Genomic DNA, 13,484 nt, shown 5'->3' with positions numbered 1-13,484 from the left:
ATTCAGAAGGAAATTTCTGCTGCCTGTGAGGCTCACCTGAGCCAGGAGAGAGGAATTCTGGCACGGTGGGAGGCCCTGCTCTTCATCCAAGTGTCATGGAAGCAAAGGAAAACACGCAGTGCCTCCAGAGCCAGGGCTGAGGCCACAGAGCTGCTCCCTGGCATGCTCTGTGCCCACTCCTGCAAAGCTCCCACAGCAGCTCCAGCCATGCCCTGCCACTAATCCAGCTCCCTGCAGGATTCTGGTATGATACAGAGGCACAATAAGGGCATTTAAGACACTCAGGAAAATCAATGTGGGGCTCCCGTGGATTATTTTTAAGGCTCTGAAAAAAATCTGCCACTGTTTGAGTGTAAATGTGTATTCAGGCAGCTCCTGGTGCTGGGCAGGGATCAGGGGAATGAGATGAGCTCAACCACACAGCCCCAGTGGGCTCCCTCTAATTACTTTAAAGGAGCTTTAATGCAGCCAAGCAATCCATGGAAATTGAGTTCTTTCCTGAAGAAAGAGATTTGTGGTTCCTCTCCCCTGATCAAAGAGAGATCTGCCACTCCACACAGAGATCTCTGCACCACAGGAAGCTTCTGCAGTGCAGGAGGAAACTAAAATGGGCTGCAAGGCCAAACATGAGGCACAGCTCCTCCAGTTGTTCCTTGGGAGAGGAGATGCTCCAGAACTGGGTCTGGAGCTGCCTCTAGGCTGCAAGGTGGTAGCAGGGCTTGAGCAAATAACGGTGTAAATCCATTCAAATCCCATTTATCAGTCCTGGAGCTCTCCAGCCAGACTGAGCAAGCAGAGCAGAAGCATCTCCCCCCAGAAAGCCCCAGCAGCACCTGAAACGACCCAGCACCAAGTGACTGAGAGCAGCCAGCACCAGATCTGTGAGATCCACCCCAAAAACCCCTCCACTGCCATGCCTGCCAGCTCAGGACTCTCTCAAAGCACCCACCCCAGGTGAGCCTGTGGTCAGACTCACACAGGTCCCATTTAGCAGTCCTCAGCAAGCAGCCAGGGATTGGGGAGGGTGGGAAAGCCTGGCCCATGCTGGCAGAGTCCCCAGAGCACGTGGTGATCTGGGTTTGGCTCCTTCCTCCCTCTTGCTCGCTCTGCCAGCTTGTCCTGACAGTAAGAAACCCCAACAATGCTGATTTTTGGTGTCCCCCTCCATTTAGGAAGGGGATGGGAGTGTGGTTTGGTAAATTCCATCTGCTTCATTAAGAAGTGTTTATTGTTCCAGATGAGCGTGGCACTCAGGTTTCTTATGTTTCCAATTTGCTTTTTAGGACTCTGGCTTTTCTCCAGAGGACTGATTTCAGACTTTAATTTCCAGTAGCTTTTTCCTACTTACACTTATGCTCAGAGAAGAAAACTGTGTGAATGAAGAGCAATAAGGCTAAGCCAAACAATTCCCCCTGCCAGTCTGACAGCTTGGGCAGACAAGCAGCAGATTAAACCATTTCCACTCGTATTTATAATATAACAAACACACAGTCTGCTTGTCTTTCAGCAGCTCTGACCTCTCATACCTGTCTCAAATCAGTTCAGGGAGGCTGATGAACTGCACAGATGCTCTGCCAAACAGAGCCTCTCCCCTCGCCCCAAAATTCCTTCCTGCAGTGGAGGGGGCTGGGATGACAGCTTCACTTTGGGAAGGGCAATCCCAGCCTCCCCAGAGAGTTTTGGGAGGTTTGGTCCCATCTGAAGACAGAAGGAGGGGAAAAGCCCAGGAAGATCTGTGGTGGAGCTGTACCTGCACTGCTGAGAGGTGAGAGAAGGGTGTGACGCTGAACAGCTCAATTAGCACGAGACCCCTTAATTAACCACACGAGACCCCTTAATTAACCACACGCTGCTGCTGCTGCCTCAAAGAGACCCAGCCCCAGCTGCTCAGTGCCAAGTGCTGCCTCCCAAAAGCTTCCTATGGAATATTCCATGGAGGCTGCAGGACTCCATCCAAAACACCTCCCAGCCTCACCTTGCTCAGGGGCCCCAGCTCCAGAGGCTGCAGAGCAGTGTCCTTCTCTGATCTCTGCTCCTTTCTCACCTTTGTGCCCTCCCAGTCATTAAAAAAATCTAAAAATCCCAGCCACAAACGGCACAAGCTGGCAGCAGGCTCGGGCTCGGGGGGGTCCTGTCCTTCCTTACAGCCATTAAATTGCTTTTCCTCAGAGCCCCAAGGACACATCCTCACACATCTTCAGAGCTCCCACTTGTCAGACAGAGCACTCTGACCACAGGGAAGGATCCTGTGCTTCGTTCCCCTCAGGGGGTGCCAGTGCCAGTGCCAGGGTGCCAGTGCCTGGGTGCCAGTGCCCACTGCTGAGGCAGAATCGATTTCTCTTTCCCTTCTCACCGGTGTGTGAACACCAGAGGGTCACAGGATGGACAGAGCTGTAAGAGCAAAGCCACTGGGAGAGCCAGGGATGCCCGGGGAGGGTTTGGAGGCAGCTGCTGGAGCAGAGGGCAGCACAGGAGCACCTGGCAGGGCCACTGAGCCAATTCACAGAATCCCAGAATAATGAGGTTGGAAGAGACTCTAAGATCATCAAGTCCAACCTATGCCCCGACACCACAACCAGACCATAGCACCACGTGCCAAGTCCAGTCTTTTTTTAAACACATCCAGAGATGGTGATTCCACCACCTCCCTGGGAAGACAATTCCAGCATTTTATTATTCTTCCAGTGAAAAACTTTTTTCCTAATATCCAACCTAAACCTTCCCTGCCATAGCTGAGGCTGTGTCCTCCTGTTCCGTCAGTGCTGCCTGGTGGGAGAGACCGACCCCACCTGTCTGCAGTCTCCATTCAGGAATTCCTGAAGGCCAGCTCAAATAGGACACCTAATTTTAAGGGAATGCTGCTTCCCACCCCTGCAACTGAGGCCATGCAAGGAAAACCAGCCCAGAACTCCCAGAGCTGCCAAGGGTCTGAAGACAAGAACAAAACCATGTCCTGCCCTGGTGGCCAGCCTGCTCAGCATGCCAGGCAGCATCGGTTCACAGCAGTCACTTCATCCTTCCTCTGCTCTGGAGGGGCCCACAGGATGTTCCCCATCCCAGGAGGAGCCTCTGGAAGTATCCAGGATGCCCACAACTGCAGATTCGAACTCAGGGTGACAATGCAGAGGTGAAGATCATTTAAATATCACAGATTCCAACACAAAAGTTGCCACTGCTTCTTCGAGCGAGCACTGACTCAAACCCCACTTTGGATCTTTAAACAAGCACAGCCTCCCCTGCCTCCCCCAGGGCAGAAACTGCACCAGTTTCCCCAGTAAACCCAGACTGGCCATACCATCATCACTGGTGTGGTGTTCAGCTGTGACATCCTGCACTGAATCCTCTGTCAGGGCTCGCTCCCCGTGAGGGCTTTCACTGCAAAAAGGAAACAGGGACAGCTGTAACTGCTGGGAGCTGAGATCCTTCGTGGCCAACACTCAGACAGAGCTGGGAACATCCTGGAAAGTAATCACACAGAACTGGGAACATCCTGCAGAGCAACCAGACACAACTGGGAATCCCCACCAGGAGTCAATATTTAGGTTTTGCTGCTACAGACACTTTGTGGATGCATGTGCTGAAGTGGCTGTGGGTAAAAATCAAGCTGGATTCTTTGTTGATCAGCCAAACCAAACATCTTGGTGACCCATTCTGAGTGCTGTCAGCAAAGTCCAACTCTACATCTTACAGCCTGGACCTCTGGAGACGTTGAGCACTCACACAGCAGTGCCAGGCTGGGTCCAGCTCCTCCCTGCCATGCCAGGATTATTCCCCTGGCTGCATTCTCCATTGCTCTAATTAGCTCATTAGATGGCTGATGAGAAAGCTGCAACTTCCTGGGGGAAATCACTCCTCGATTTATAATGATATTTCCAGGTCTGTGTTTGTCATCTCCCTCCATCCCTTTTATCACCACCTTAAATGTCCCATTCATCTCCCTCAACAACTCCCACAGCCCAATTAGTTGCCTGTAAATAAAGATTGCAGAGTACCTAAACTACCAAGAGGACTCATTTATGTTTGACATGAAGAAAAGCTTTGAAAGGATCAACAGACAACAAGTGGCAAGCAAAGGTTGTGTTTTTGTAAGAAGCTCCACGAGCAGTTCCCTCTGGACAGGAGCAGAAAGGAAACTGGAAGAGGATCCACTGCCTCTCCCAGGCAGCTCCAGAGAGCTGCTGCCAGCTGGCAGCCCTGCCTGCTCCTCTCAGGAGAAAAAAAAAGGGCTAAAAACCAGTGCTGGCTCTTCATCTTACACCAGAAAACTCCTCTGCTGCCTTCTCTGACTCCTTAAAGGTGGTTTTTTAAATCTTCTTCACACAGGAATGACTTCATCCCTCATTTTGGCCCCGCAATGGTTAAAATAAGTGATGATGGTTGGACAGTGCTCTCCTCCTGGCAGTCTACCTCCTGTGCTCTTTGGAATACGAGGAAAACAGAAAAAGGAGAAGAGGTGAAATGTCTGAATAATTCTGGCGCCTCGCTCTGCTTAATCCGCAGGACACCAGGCTGCCCAACATCTCCTGAGCCAGCACCTCAGCAACCAGTCCTTCCCATCCTTTGCAAAGCCTTTCTGCTCTTTAATAAAGTTTACAGAAGCCTCTGAAGCCAGCTGGAGGCCCCAGGAGGAAGCAGCACTGAGGGCTAAAGTTTCACCCAGACTGTGAAGTCATGTCGAGCACAGCTGCGCCTCCGAACCCTGCACAGGAGCCACGTGCCTCTGCCCAGCCATGCCTCCTAAAAAGCAGCATTTTCCACCTCAAATCCTGTCCTTGCTGCTGGCTGAGCCCTGGGTGCTGCTTTGGGCAGCAGTGGTGTCACCCTGCGAGCCCCGAAGGTGACAGCAGGAAATCCTGCCAAAGGAATCCCCAGCAGGGAATGGAGGGGCAGCTCCTGTCTCTGCTGCTGTGACAGTGGCAGGACTGAGGGAAGGGCTGGAGCCGTGCCACGGGAGCTTTGGGGGGAGATCAGGGAAAGGTTTTTTCTCTCCAGGCTCCCCAGGGAATGGGCACAACCCCCAGGCTGGCACAGCTGCAGGGCAACGCTCCCAGGGGTGCTCAGGGTGGGATTTTGGGGTGTTTGTGCAGGGCCAGGGCTGCATCAGTGACCCCTCTGGGTCCCACCCATCCCTTATCTCCTTCCTGATATCAGCCCCAGGACATTCTGCCCCTACACCCCCCTGTGCACTGACACCCACACCCAGGGCACTCAGCACACTTTTATTCCTTCACCTCATGGCACAAAACCTCTTGTCCAAATTAATGTGTTTCCTGAAGGCCATAAATATTATTAAGCTGTTTTTTTTTTTTTCCCTGCAATTCCTTCATATATAACATCAGCTAAAAACATCAGAGAGAGAGGTGAAATTAAGAGAATTTCCAAAAGGTTTTGGCAAGTCCTCTGCACACAGCAGCGAGTTTGGAGGAGCCTCTGAATGAGGAGTGATCCCACAGCTCTGAGACAAGCCAGGGAAACGAGGCTTGCTCTGTCCCCACAGTGCCTGCATTTAAAAAAAAACTATTTATTTTAGTCCACGAAAATAATCATTCACATTGCTGTGAGGCTGAAGGAGAGCAGGAGCAATGGGGGGAGAAGTGGGACACAAATGAACATTCCTGATGCTCGGAGGGAGGGATCAGGAGGAAAGCAAAGCCCTCCTTTCCTTCCCCCACTGCCCAACTTCCACCCCAGATGACAGGAGCCGCTCTGCCTGAATTGCTTCCAGATGTGCTCTCAGCCTGAGCACGTGGCTGGGCCTCTGGAGCTCCAGGCTGCATGGAAATGGTGATTTTGCATTCCTGCCTCTTCCCTTCCCCCTGGAAATTCAACTGTGCCACAGCCCTGGAGGTTCAGCTGCAAGTCACCCCTGTGTCTGAAGCAAAGGCAGAGAGAAAAGGCAAAAGCAGGAGAGAAAAAAAAAAAAAAAAAAAAAGAGATTGATTTTGGCAGCTACCAAACCAGAACAACCAAGAAAATCCCTCCACAACCCTGCCCTTCAAGATAAGTGAGTGAGGTTTGACAACTGAATAGCTACTTTATACCAGCTTATTTCTTTTAAGCTGATGACTCCCCAGAGAGACCAGAACCATCTTTGCTGCTATAAAACAGATTTTTGAAAGGCTGGACCAGATGCTGCAATCCTGAATTAGCCAACACTGCTGCAGCATCCTAATCCATGGATGAACATCCAGCCATGGCTCTGCTGAGAGCATCCATCATACCAGTAATCCTCTGTGTTTCCACCTCTGCTGTAGACGGGGCCCTCCAGCTCCCTGGGCCCTGGGAAGATGTTCTCATGCTGGATGATGATGGTTTTGATCAATTCATTGACGTGAGCCTGGCAAGAGACCTGGTCGTGCCCCTCGGGCACAGACATCAGCGTGGGCCCAAAGCAGATGGCCAGGTTGTAGGGATCCATCATGTTTTCTTCACTGAACTGAGACAAACTGCAAAAAAAACAGAGGTGGGAAGGAGGGTGAGCAGCAGAAATCACCATCACCACCACCATCCTCTGCTCAGAACACACAGCTGAGCTCGGAAGGTTTGGTTTGGGCTTGGTGGGATACAAATGTGCTGGATCCAGGTAAGGAATGAGCCACTGGTGGTATTTACTGAGAAATGAAACAGGAACTGCAAGGGGAGTTTGAAAGCTCTGGATGCTGATTTTAATATTTGGCTTTATTTCTTCACTGTTATTGTTGTTCAGAGCCCACCTGCAGCCCAACTCAAAATCAGGGTTACAGCAGGACCCCCCCTGCCATGGATTTACACTGAAAAAGTGGAGGCTAAATGAGATATTGGGAGGAATTCCTCCCTGTGAGGGTGGGCAGGCCCTGGCACAGGTGCCCAGAGCAGCTGGGGCTGCCCCTGGATCCCTGGCAGTGCCCAAGGCCAGGCTGGACGGGGCTGGGAGCAGCCTGGGATGGAGGAAAGTCCCTGCCCTGTCCACCCTCAATAATTCCATGTCCATCCCAGGCCCTGCAGCAGAGCCCTGCTGCTCCCAGGGGTACTCACTGGTTGAGGAATGCAAAGAGGTATCTCATGACAATCAGGGTGGTTTTGGGCAGGTTCAGCAGCACCTTCCGGACGTGCAGCGCTCGCTCCTGCAAATTATCCATGGCTGGAAGAGAGAGAGAGCCCAGAGTCACCCCAGCTGCTGGAGCTCACCCTAGGTCTGGGGTGGCTCTATGTGGTGGAAAAGTCTCTCCTCCAACCCGAGCTTCCAGAGAAAGGCTCAGCAGTCTCTGTTGTTGGGTCTCAAGGCAGTTTATTGCAAATTATCTAAAAGATTTTCTCCTCAGGCTGCTGTGGTTTGCTCACAGCTCAGGCAGAGGCACACACACACCCTGACATCCTCTCTGACCCCGACTGCTTCTTCTCTCCCTGCCAGGGCTGCTGCTGTCTTTTATATGGTACATTACGTGTGACATGGTTACAGTTTTCCCCAATGCCTATTGCCTATATTAAATGGTGATTTTCTATCTTTTATATGGGACATTACGTGTTACATGGTTACAGTTTTCCCCAATGCCTATTACCTATATTAAATTATGATTTCCTATCTTTTATATGGTACATTACGTGTTACATGGTTACAGTTTTTCCCCAATGCCTATTACCTATATTAAATGGTGATTTTCTACTCTAAACCAATCTGTGAGTGCCAACATCACCAAGAACATGGAGGTGAGGAAGGAGAAAGAGGAAGGACAGGGCAGGCCCAGATCCCAAATCCATCTTAAACCCTCTGACCCCCATGTACAAAACCAAAACCCCCTGTACAGCACTCAAAAATTCTTCCCTCTACTTTGTGACTACTTCTACTCTAATATCTAAATTTTTGTGACTTCTTGTTCTTCCTGCAAGGTTGGTAACTCATTCCATGGCTCAAACCCAAAATCACAGCTGTTTCCAGCTGTGCCAGGGTCTCAAATGCTTCTGACCTGGGCCTGGAACATCCAGAAATGTCTGAGGGATGTTTTGAGTTCCCACACCCTCCAGGGGCTCTGGCACAAGGGCTCCTTCAGGGCAGCAGGGAAAAGTGGGTGTTTGAAAAGGAGAAGCTGAACACTCCAATTAACACAGTTACAGGGTGAGGCAAAGGGCTCTGTGTGCTGCAACCCGCTGAGAAAGAAGTGGGCAGCAAAAATCAGCTGAGAAGGGAGAGCTCCTTCGGGGGAGAGCACAAATCCAAGTCTGGAAATGCATTTATCAGGAGCAGAAAAGCACAGGGCATTTCTGATGCTGTCTCCTCAGTGATCTGCCTCTCTTCAGAGGCTGCAAAGGCCATTTCTCTGCTTGGACAATGGAATCTTTCTTCAATTCTGGGGGATGTAGCAAGAGCCAGGCCACTTAAAAACAACACAGAAACCACAAACAACCCTCTGCTGGCAGAAACACCTTTAGTAACCATGAAAGATGTTAACAGTGAGTGCCCTGATGATTGATATGCTGGAGCAGGAGGCAGTGGATGGTCCCTTGTGGGTATGAAGCTAAAAGGAGTATGAATAAAAACTACCTTGTCAGCTGAGGCCAGCACACAGGAGCATGGCAGCAGATATCCAGGGAAAGCAGATATCCAGGGAACCCTGCTGGTGATCCCTGCCTCGGAGAGGGCATTTCTGACATCCTCTGATGACAGCTCTTCAAGATTATTTTACACAAGTGAGGGTTTTTTTGCTTTATTCTTTTTTAAAAGAATCCTGTCACCAAACCCAGGCTCATAAAACCTCATCACACAGCCCTTAAAATCTGTGAATTTCTGTCTCTTTGTTCATTCATGTCAGAGCAAGGGTGGCTGTGACAAGGTGACTGCTCAGACTGGGTAACAGATCAGCCCAAGAATCCCCAAAAACTCAGCCTGGAGTCAGGAAAAAAAGGGGAAGGGGAGGGAAGACAAGTGGGGGGATGAGGAAAACGAATCCAATTTCTTTGCAGCTCTTCATGTACTTACTGACACAGGCAATCAGGTCATGGAAGATGTCCTTGGGGAAGAGGGGGTGCTCCAAGCCTCGGAAGTAGAGCTTGAGGACTCCTGCTATGGAATCCATGTCGTGGTCATTCTGGTCCCCAGCCAAGGGATCTTCCCCTGAGCAGCAAGGAGATAAAAATCACAATATTGGAGGAAATAAAACACTGGAAGAAAAGGATTTGTGTTCATCCCACCGAGGCACAGAGAGATCCCTGGGTGGGAAGCTCTGCCAGGAATGCCAGGACACCTGGGACAGCTCCTGTCACCCAAGTGTCACCCTGTCACTGAGCTGGCACCCACGGGGGTGTGGTGGTGCTCCCGCAGCAGAGACACCCCAGGTGTTTGGGCAGGTGGGAACATCACAGCTCCAGCACCTGGCTGGAGGCTTTGGGCACACCCAAAACTGCAGCCCAGGTGACCCAGGGGCACTGAGCATCACACACCTGGCCCAGGGGACACAGGGACACACAAACATCACACACCTGGCTCAGGGGACACACAAACATCACACACCTGGCCCAGGGGACACACAAACATCACACACCTGGCCCAGGGGACACAGGGACACACAAACATCACACACCTGGCCCAGGGGACACACAAACATCACACACCTGGCCCAGGGGACACAGGGACACACAAACATCACACACCTGGCTCAGGTGACACACAAACATCACACACCTGGCCCAGGGGACCCTGGAGCATCACATACTTGGCCCAGGTGACACAGGAGACACATTAACATTACACACCTGGCTCAGGTGACACAGGAGACACATTAACATTACACACCTGGCTCAGGTGACACAGGGACACAGGAGCATCACACACCTGGCCCAGGTGACACACAAACATCCCACACCTGGCCCAGGTGACACACACACATCCCACACCTGGCCCAGGTGACACACACAAACACCACACACCTGGCCCAGGTGGGTGCAGACACAGGGAATGGGGTGGGGGAATGTTGCTGGGACAATTTGCTGCCGCAGATCCACCACGGTTTGTCTGCATTACCAAAGGGAAGATGCTCACTCAAGGAGTTGTTCCCTGGGGAAAACTCCCTATCAGACATAATTAGATTTAATGATGGGGCAATCCTCAAATTGAAGCTATATATATCCATTATGTGACTGAAATTACCAAAGCTTGCCTATTATCTTAATAACACACGGGATAATAAATGGGCCACTCCAAACCTGAGCATTATCCCTGATATTAACTGCCACCAAGGGCTCTGGATGAAGTAATAAACTGCAGGGACCTTATTGTTAACTTTGGCAGTCCCCTATATCACAGATTTTACAGAGACAAGTGAGATGAAGAGGGGGAAAAATCCTCTTTTTTATTCCAGCATGGAACAAGTGGCTATTTCCCCAAGCTGGTATTTCTTTATATAGAAGTTTTTTTATATGAAAATTATGCTTTTCCTGCCTGTGACACACATTCCTGCTTGCCCTGCTGCTGAGGGTTTTCACTCCCAGGTAGATGGAGCTGAGGACAGGTGACATCACCCAGCACACGTTGCTCATTCAACTTCTCTCTCCCCCAGCAGCAAAATCAACTCGCTGTGCCTAATTAATGACTGCCCGTCTCCCGCAGCAGCCAGCAGAGAAAAACACTGATCCTATTCTTTGGGAACACGGATTCCAGGGATTAACAGAAGCCCTGTTGTTGCCAGTGACCCAGGGACTGCCTGAGGAGCAGCTCCTCTGAACCTGCTCTGCCAGGGAGAAGAGCCCAGCAAGGAGCTGATGAGTCAGGAGGCTCCCAACTGCTCCTGCCTTTGTGTGGAATGGCTCTTCCCAGAGGAAAAAAACCCAATCTATTAAAAGCTACCTCAAATTAACACTCTCTTGAAATTTCCCTCTCTCCCTCGCTGGTATTTGGAATAAATGTAGCCAAGCTGTGCCTCAACAACACGAAAAAAAAACCCCATGGAAATTCATCCTGCAGCACACAAAGAGCTGGGGGAGAGGGGAGGAAACTGCAGTTACACCTCATAATGAAATCCTCTGCGTCCTTTAGTGTTGCAAACAATCAATAAGCTATCAGACACGAGAGGAGATTGAATTCAGAATATTTATTATACAGGCACTCCACAGGGTACAAAGCACAACAGCAAACAAGTGAGAACTCAAGGTTAATGAGCAGCAGGGAGGTGTTTGGGAGAGCCTCACTCAGGAAACACAAAAAAATCAAAGGGACAAAACGAAGTGAGCTGCATTCAGGGCAGTTCTGAGCATTCACACAAATTCCCACCCTTGGCAGTAATTTCTGGGATATTGAAGAGCCCTTCCTTACCTCTCTCAAATGCATTTTTGATGTCATTTACTTCAACCTGCGACCCAGACACTCTGAATATTCCCTCGTGCTGCAAACCTGCAGGAAAACAAGAGATGCTGATAACAAGATAAGATAGATTAGATAAAAGAAGATGGCACCTTCAGCAGCTACAGCTCCTGTAATAAAGATAAAATAAGAACAAAGGCAGAGGATGCTGGTTTAATCCACCTTTCCCTGAGATGTCCAGAATATGAAACAACAGAACTCAGCACAGGCAGAAAAATTATTAACCCTTCTAAAGTGCCAGAATAACAGGGCTCTGACAGCCATTCATGTTGTCTCTCACCCTGGAGAATCCCCAGAGGATTTTACAACCTGGAGGAAGTCATAAACCAGCAGTGGAGCAGCAGGAGTAAAATATGACCCATGTCAGGAGGAAAATGTTTAAAAAATGTTTAAAAAGGACTCAGCTGAGTCTGTTGGAAAATCAAAGCCAATTCTGGAATCTGAGTGAAATCAGCATCTCCTGCTGGCCACGATTTATCCCCCATCAGTTCTCATTCCAATGTGGCCTTGAGGATTTTTCCAGCAAATATCCAAATGTGGCCTTAAAGAAAGATTCCAGAACCTGATTTTAGAGCTGTAATTTGGTTATTCTGAGTGCTGCTGAGAATGGGACTCCAGATTATGGTTTCTAAAATAGTAATGGAACAAGGGAAACAAACAGGACCTGCTACCTGCCCTGCACCTTGGTTAATGAAGATGGATTCCACCTCCCTCCACACGTGTTAATTAACAGCTGCTTCGCACGCTACTAACAAATGAAATCAATTAAAAATGAAAACAAATTGCAATAAATGTACAGCATTCAAGGCTGGCAGAGGTCAACCTTCCAAACAGGCATAAATCATCTCTCTGTGGCAGTAAGTGAACAATTAATTCACTGCTTGACCTCCTACATTCAAACCCTCAGAGTGCTCCTCCTCCTCCTCCTCGTGAAGAGGGGGATTGTCCCTGGTGAAGGCCACATTTCAGGCCTCAAAGGAAGGTGAGGGATGGGAAGCTTATTTTGCAAGGAATAAAGGGATATTGTTGGCAAAACAACGTCCACAAGGTCAGTTATTGGGAGAAGTCACTGCACACACAGCACCAGCAATGCAGGCAAAAAATCAGTCATTTGCCTTCTGGGGCAGCTTCTGCACAAGCACCAGGTCCTGAGCCACTCTGAACATCCCCTATGAGGTTTATTTTACAGTTTAACCTGTAAAATATAGGTGATTTTATTTTATTTTATTTTATTTTATTTTATTTATTTTATTTTTTATTTTATTTCCTAGGAATGTCACACAAACTCACCGTGCCTGCTGATGAATCGGATGCAGCTCTCCACCACCAGGGGAATGGCCTGCGAGGAATCCTGCCCAGAGAGGAATTCCAGCAAGAGCAGGCAGAATATAGAGTGAAAAAAAAAAAAAAAAAGAATAAAAAATGAGAAAGGTTTGACTGTGCACACCAAGATCCCACCTTGCTCTCTTCATTCCAAAACTCCAAAGCAGCTCAAGACTGTGTGAATTGGAATTCCCAAACTTTAACCTTACAGTACCAACAAGAGATACTTTGGGTCTTCCTTATCTCAAAGAATCACATTTTAGCTCAACTGGCTACCAAAAAGCAACATTTAATCAACATAAACAAGTTATATATATAAAATTAAAAATCTAATTTATAATAAATTATTACATTTAATTAAATTTATTAAATTTATCCCCAAAACCTGGCTTTGGAAGTCTTTATTACAGGAAGGCACAACAAGAGGGCAGCTAAAGGTTTAACAGGGAAAATAAAGGGAGTGGAGACAAAGGAACCACAGCGTGGATCCCATAAACCAGGGCTGTCTGGGATTTTGATTCCAAATCTCTCAAAACACAGAGAAAAAGCAATTTTAAATTTTATCATGACAATTTAAATGAGCGAGGTTCTGGATCCAGCTTTGAGGGATTTCTTCAACAAGACTGAAAAGGTCCACGGAAATCTGTTTTCCACCACTCCTCCTCTTCCCACACCACATCCCTGCCTCGTTACTGGGGGAATTGTTAATTACCTGCTTCCTCACGGTGGAGCTGCGCCGGCCACTGGTCCGGGGGTGCAGGAGGGAAAAACAGGAGAGAAGAGAAGAGAAGAATTATGAAAATTCTCCAACATCACCAGCTCATCCCTCCAG

General features: G+C 49.1%; 1 protein-coding gene across 7 annotated transcripts in view; it reads right to left on the bottom strand.

Moving 5' to 3' along the window:
* Window positions 1-13,484, bottom strand: part of SRGAP2 (SLIT-ROBO Rho GTPase activating protein 2) — a 106,809-nt gene that overhangs the window by 14,024 nt on the left and 79,301 nt on the right. For all 7 annotated transcript variants that reach the window (XM_085561364.1, XM_077789064.2, XM_077789065.2 and 4 more), the window contains 7 exons: window positions 13,365-13,395; window positions 12,620-12,680; window positions 11,282-11,359; window positions 8,954-9,088; window positions 7,015-7,120; window positions 6,222-6,446; window positions 3,296-3,375 (listed from right to left, as the gene is read on the bottom strand). In XM_085561364.1, the coding sequence (XP_085417490.1) occupies window positions 3,296-3,375; window positions 6,222-6,446; window positions 7,015-7,120; window positions 8,954-9,088; window positions 11,282-11,359; window positions 12,620-12,680; window positions 13,365-13,395 (716 nt within the window). The remainder of the gene's footprint in view (window positions 1-3,295; window positions 3,376-6,221; window positions 6,447-7,014; window positions 7,121-8,953; window positions 9,089-11,281; window positions 11,360-12,619; window positions 12,681-13,364; window positions 13,396-13,484) is intronic.

The sequence above is a fragment of the Lonchura striata genome, chromosome 26 (genome assembly GCF_050655825.1).
Source record: "Lonchura striata isolate lonStrDom1 chromosome 26, ASM5065582v1, whole genome shotgun sequence".
In the NCBI taxonomy this organism is placed as follows: domain Eukaryota; kingdom Metazoa; phylum Chordata; class Aves; order Passeriformes; family Estrildidae; genus Lonchura; species Lonchura striata.
This window is presented reverse-complemented; position numbering and strand designations above follow the sequence as displayed.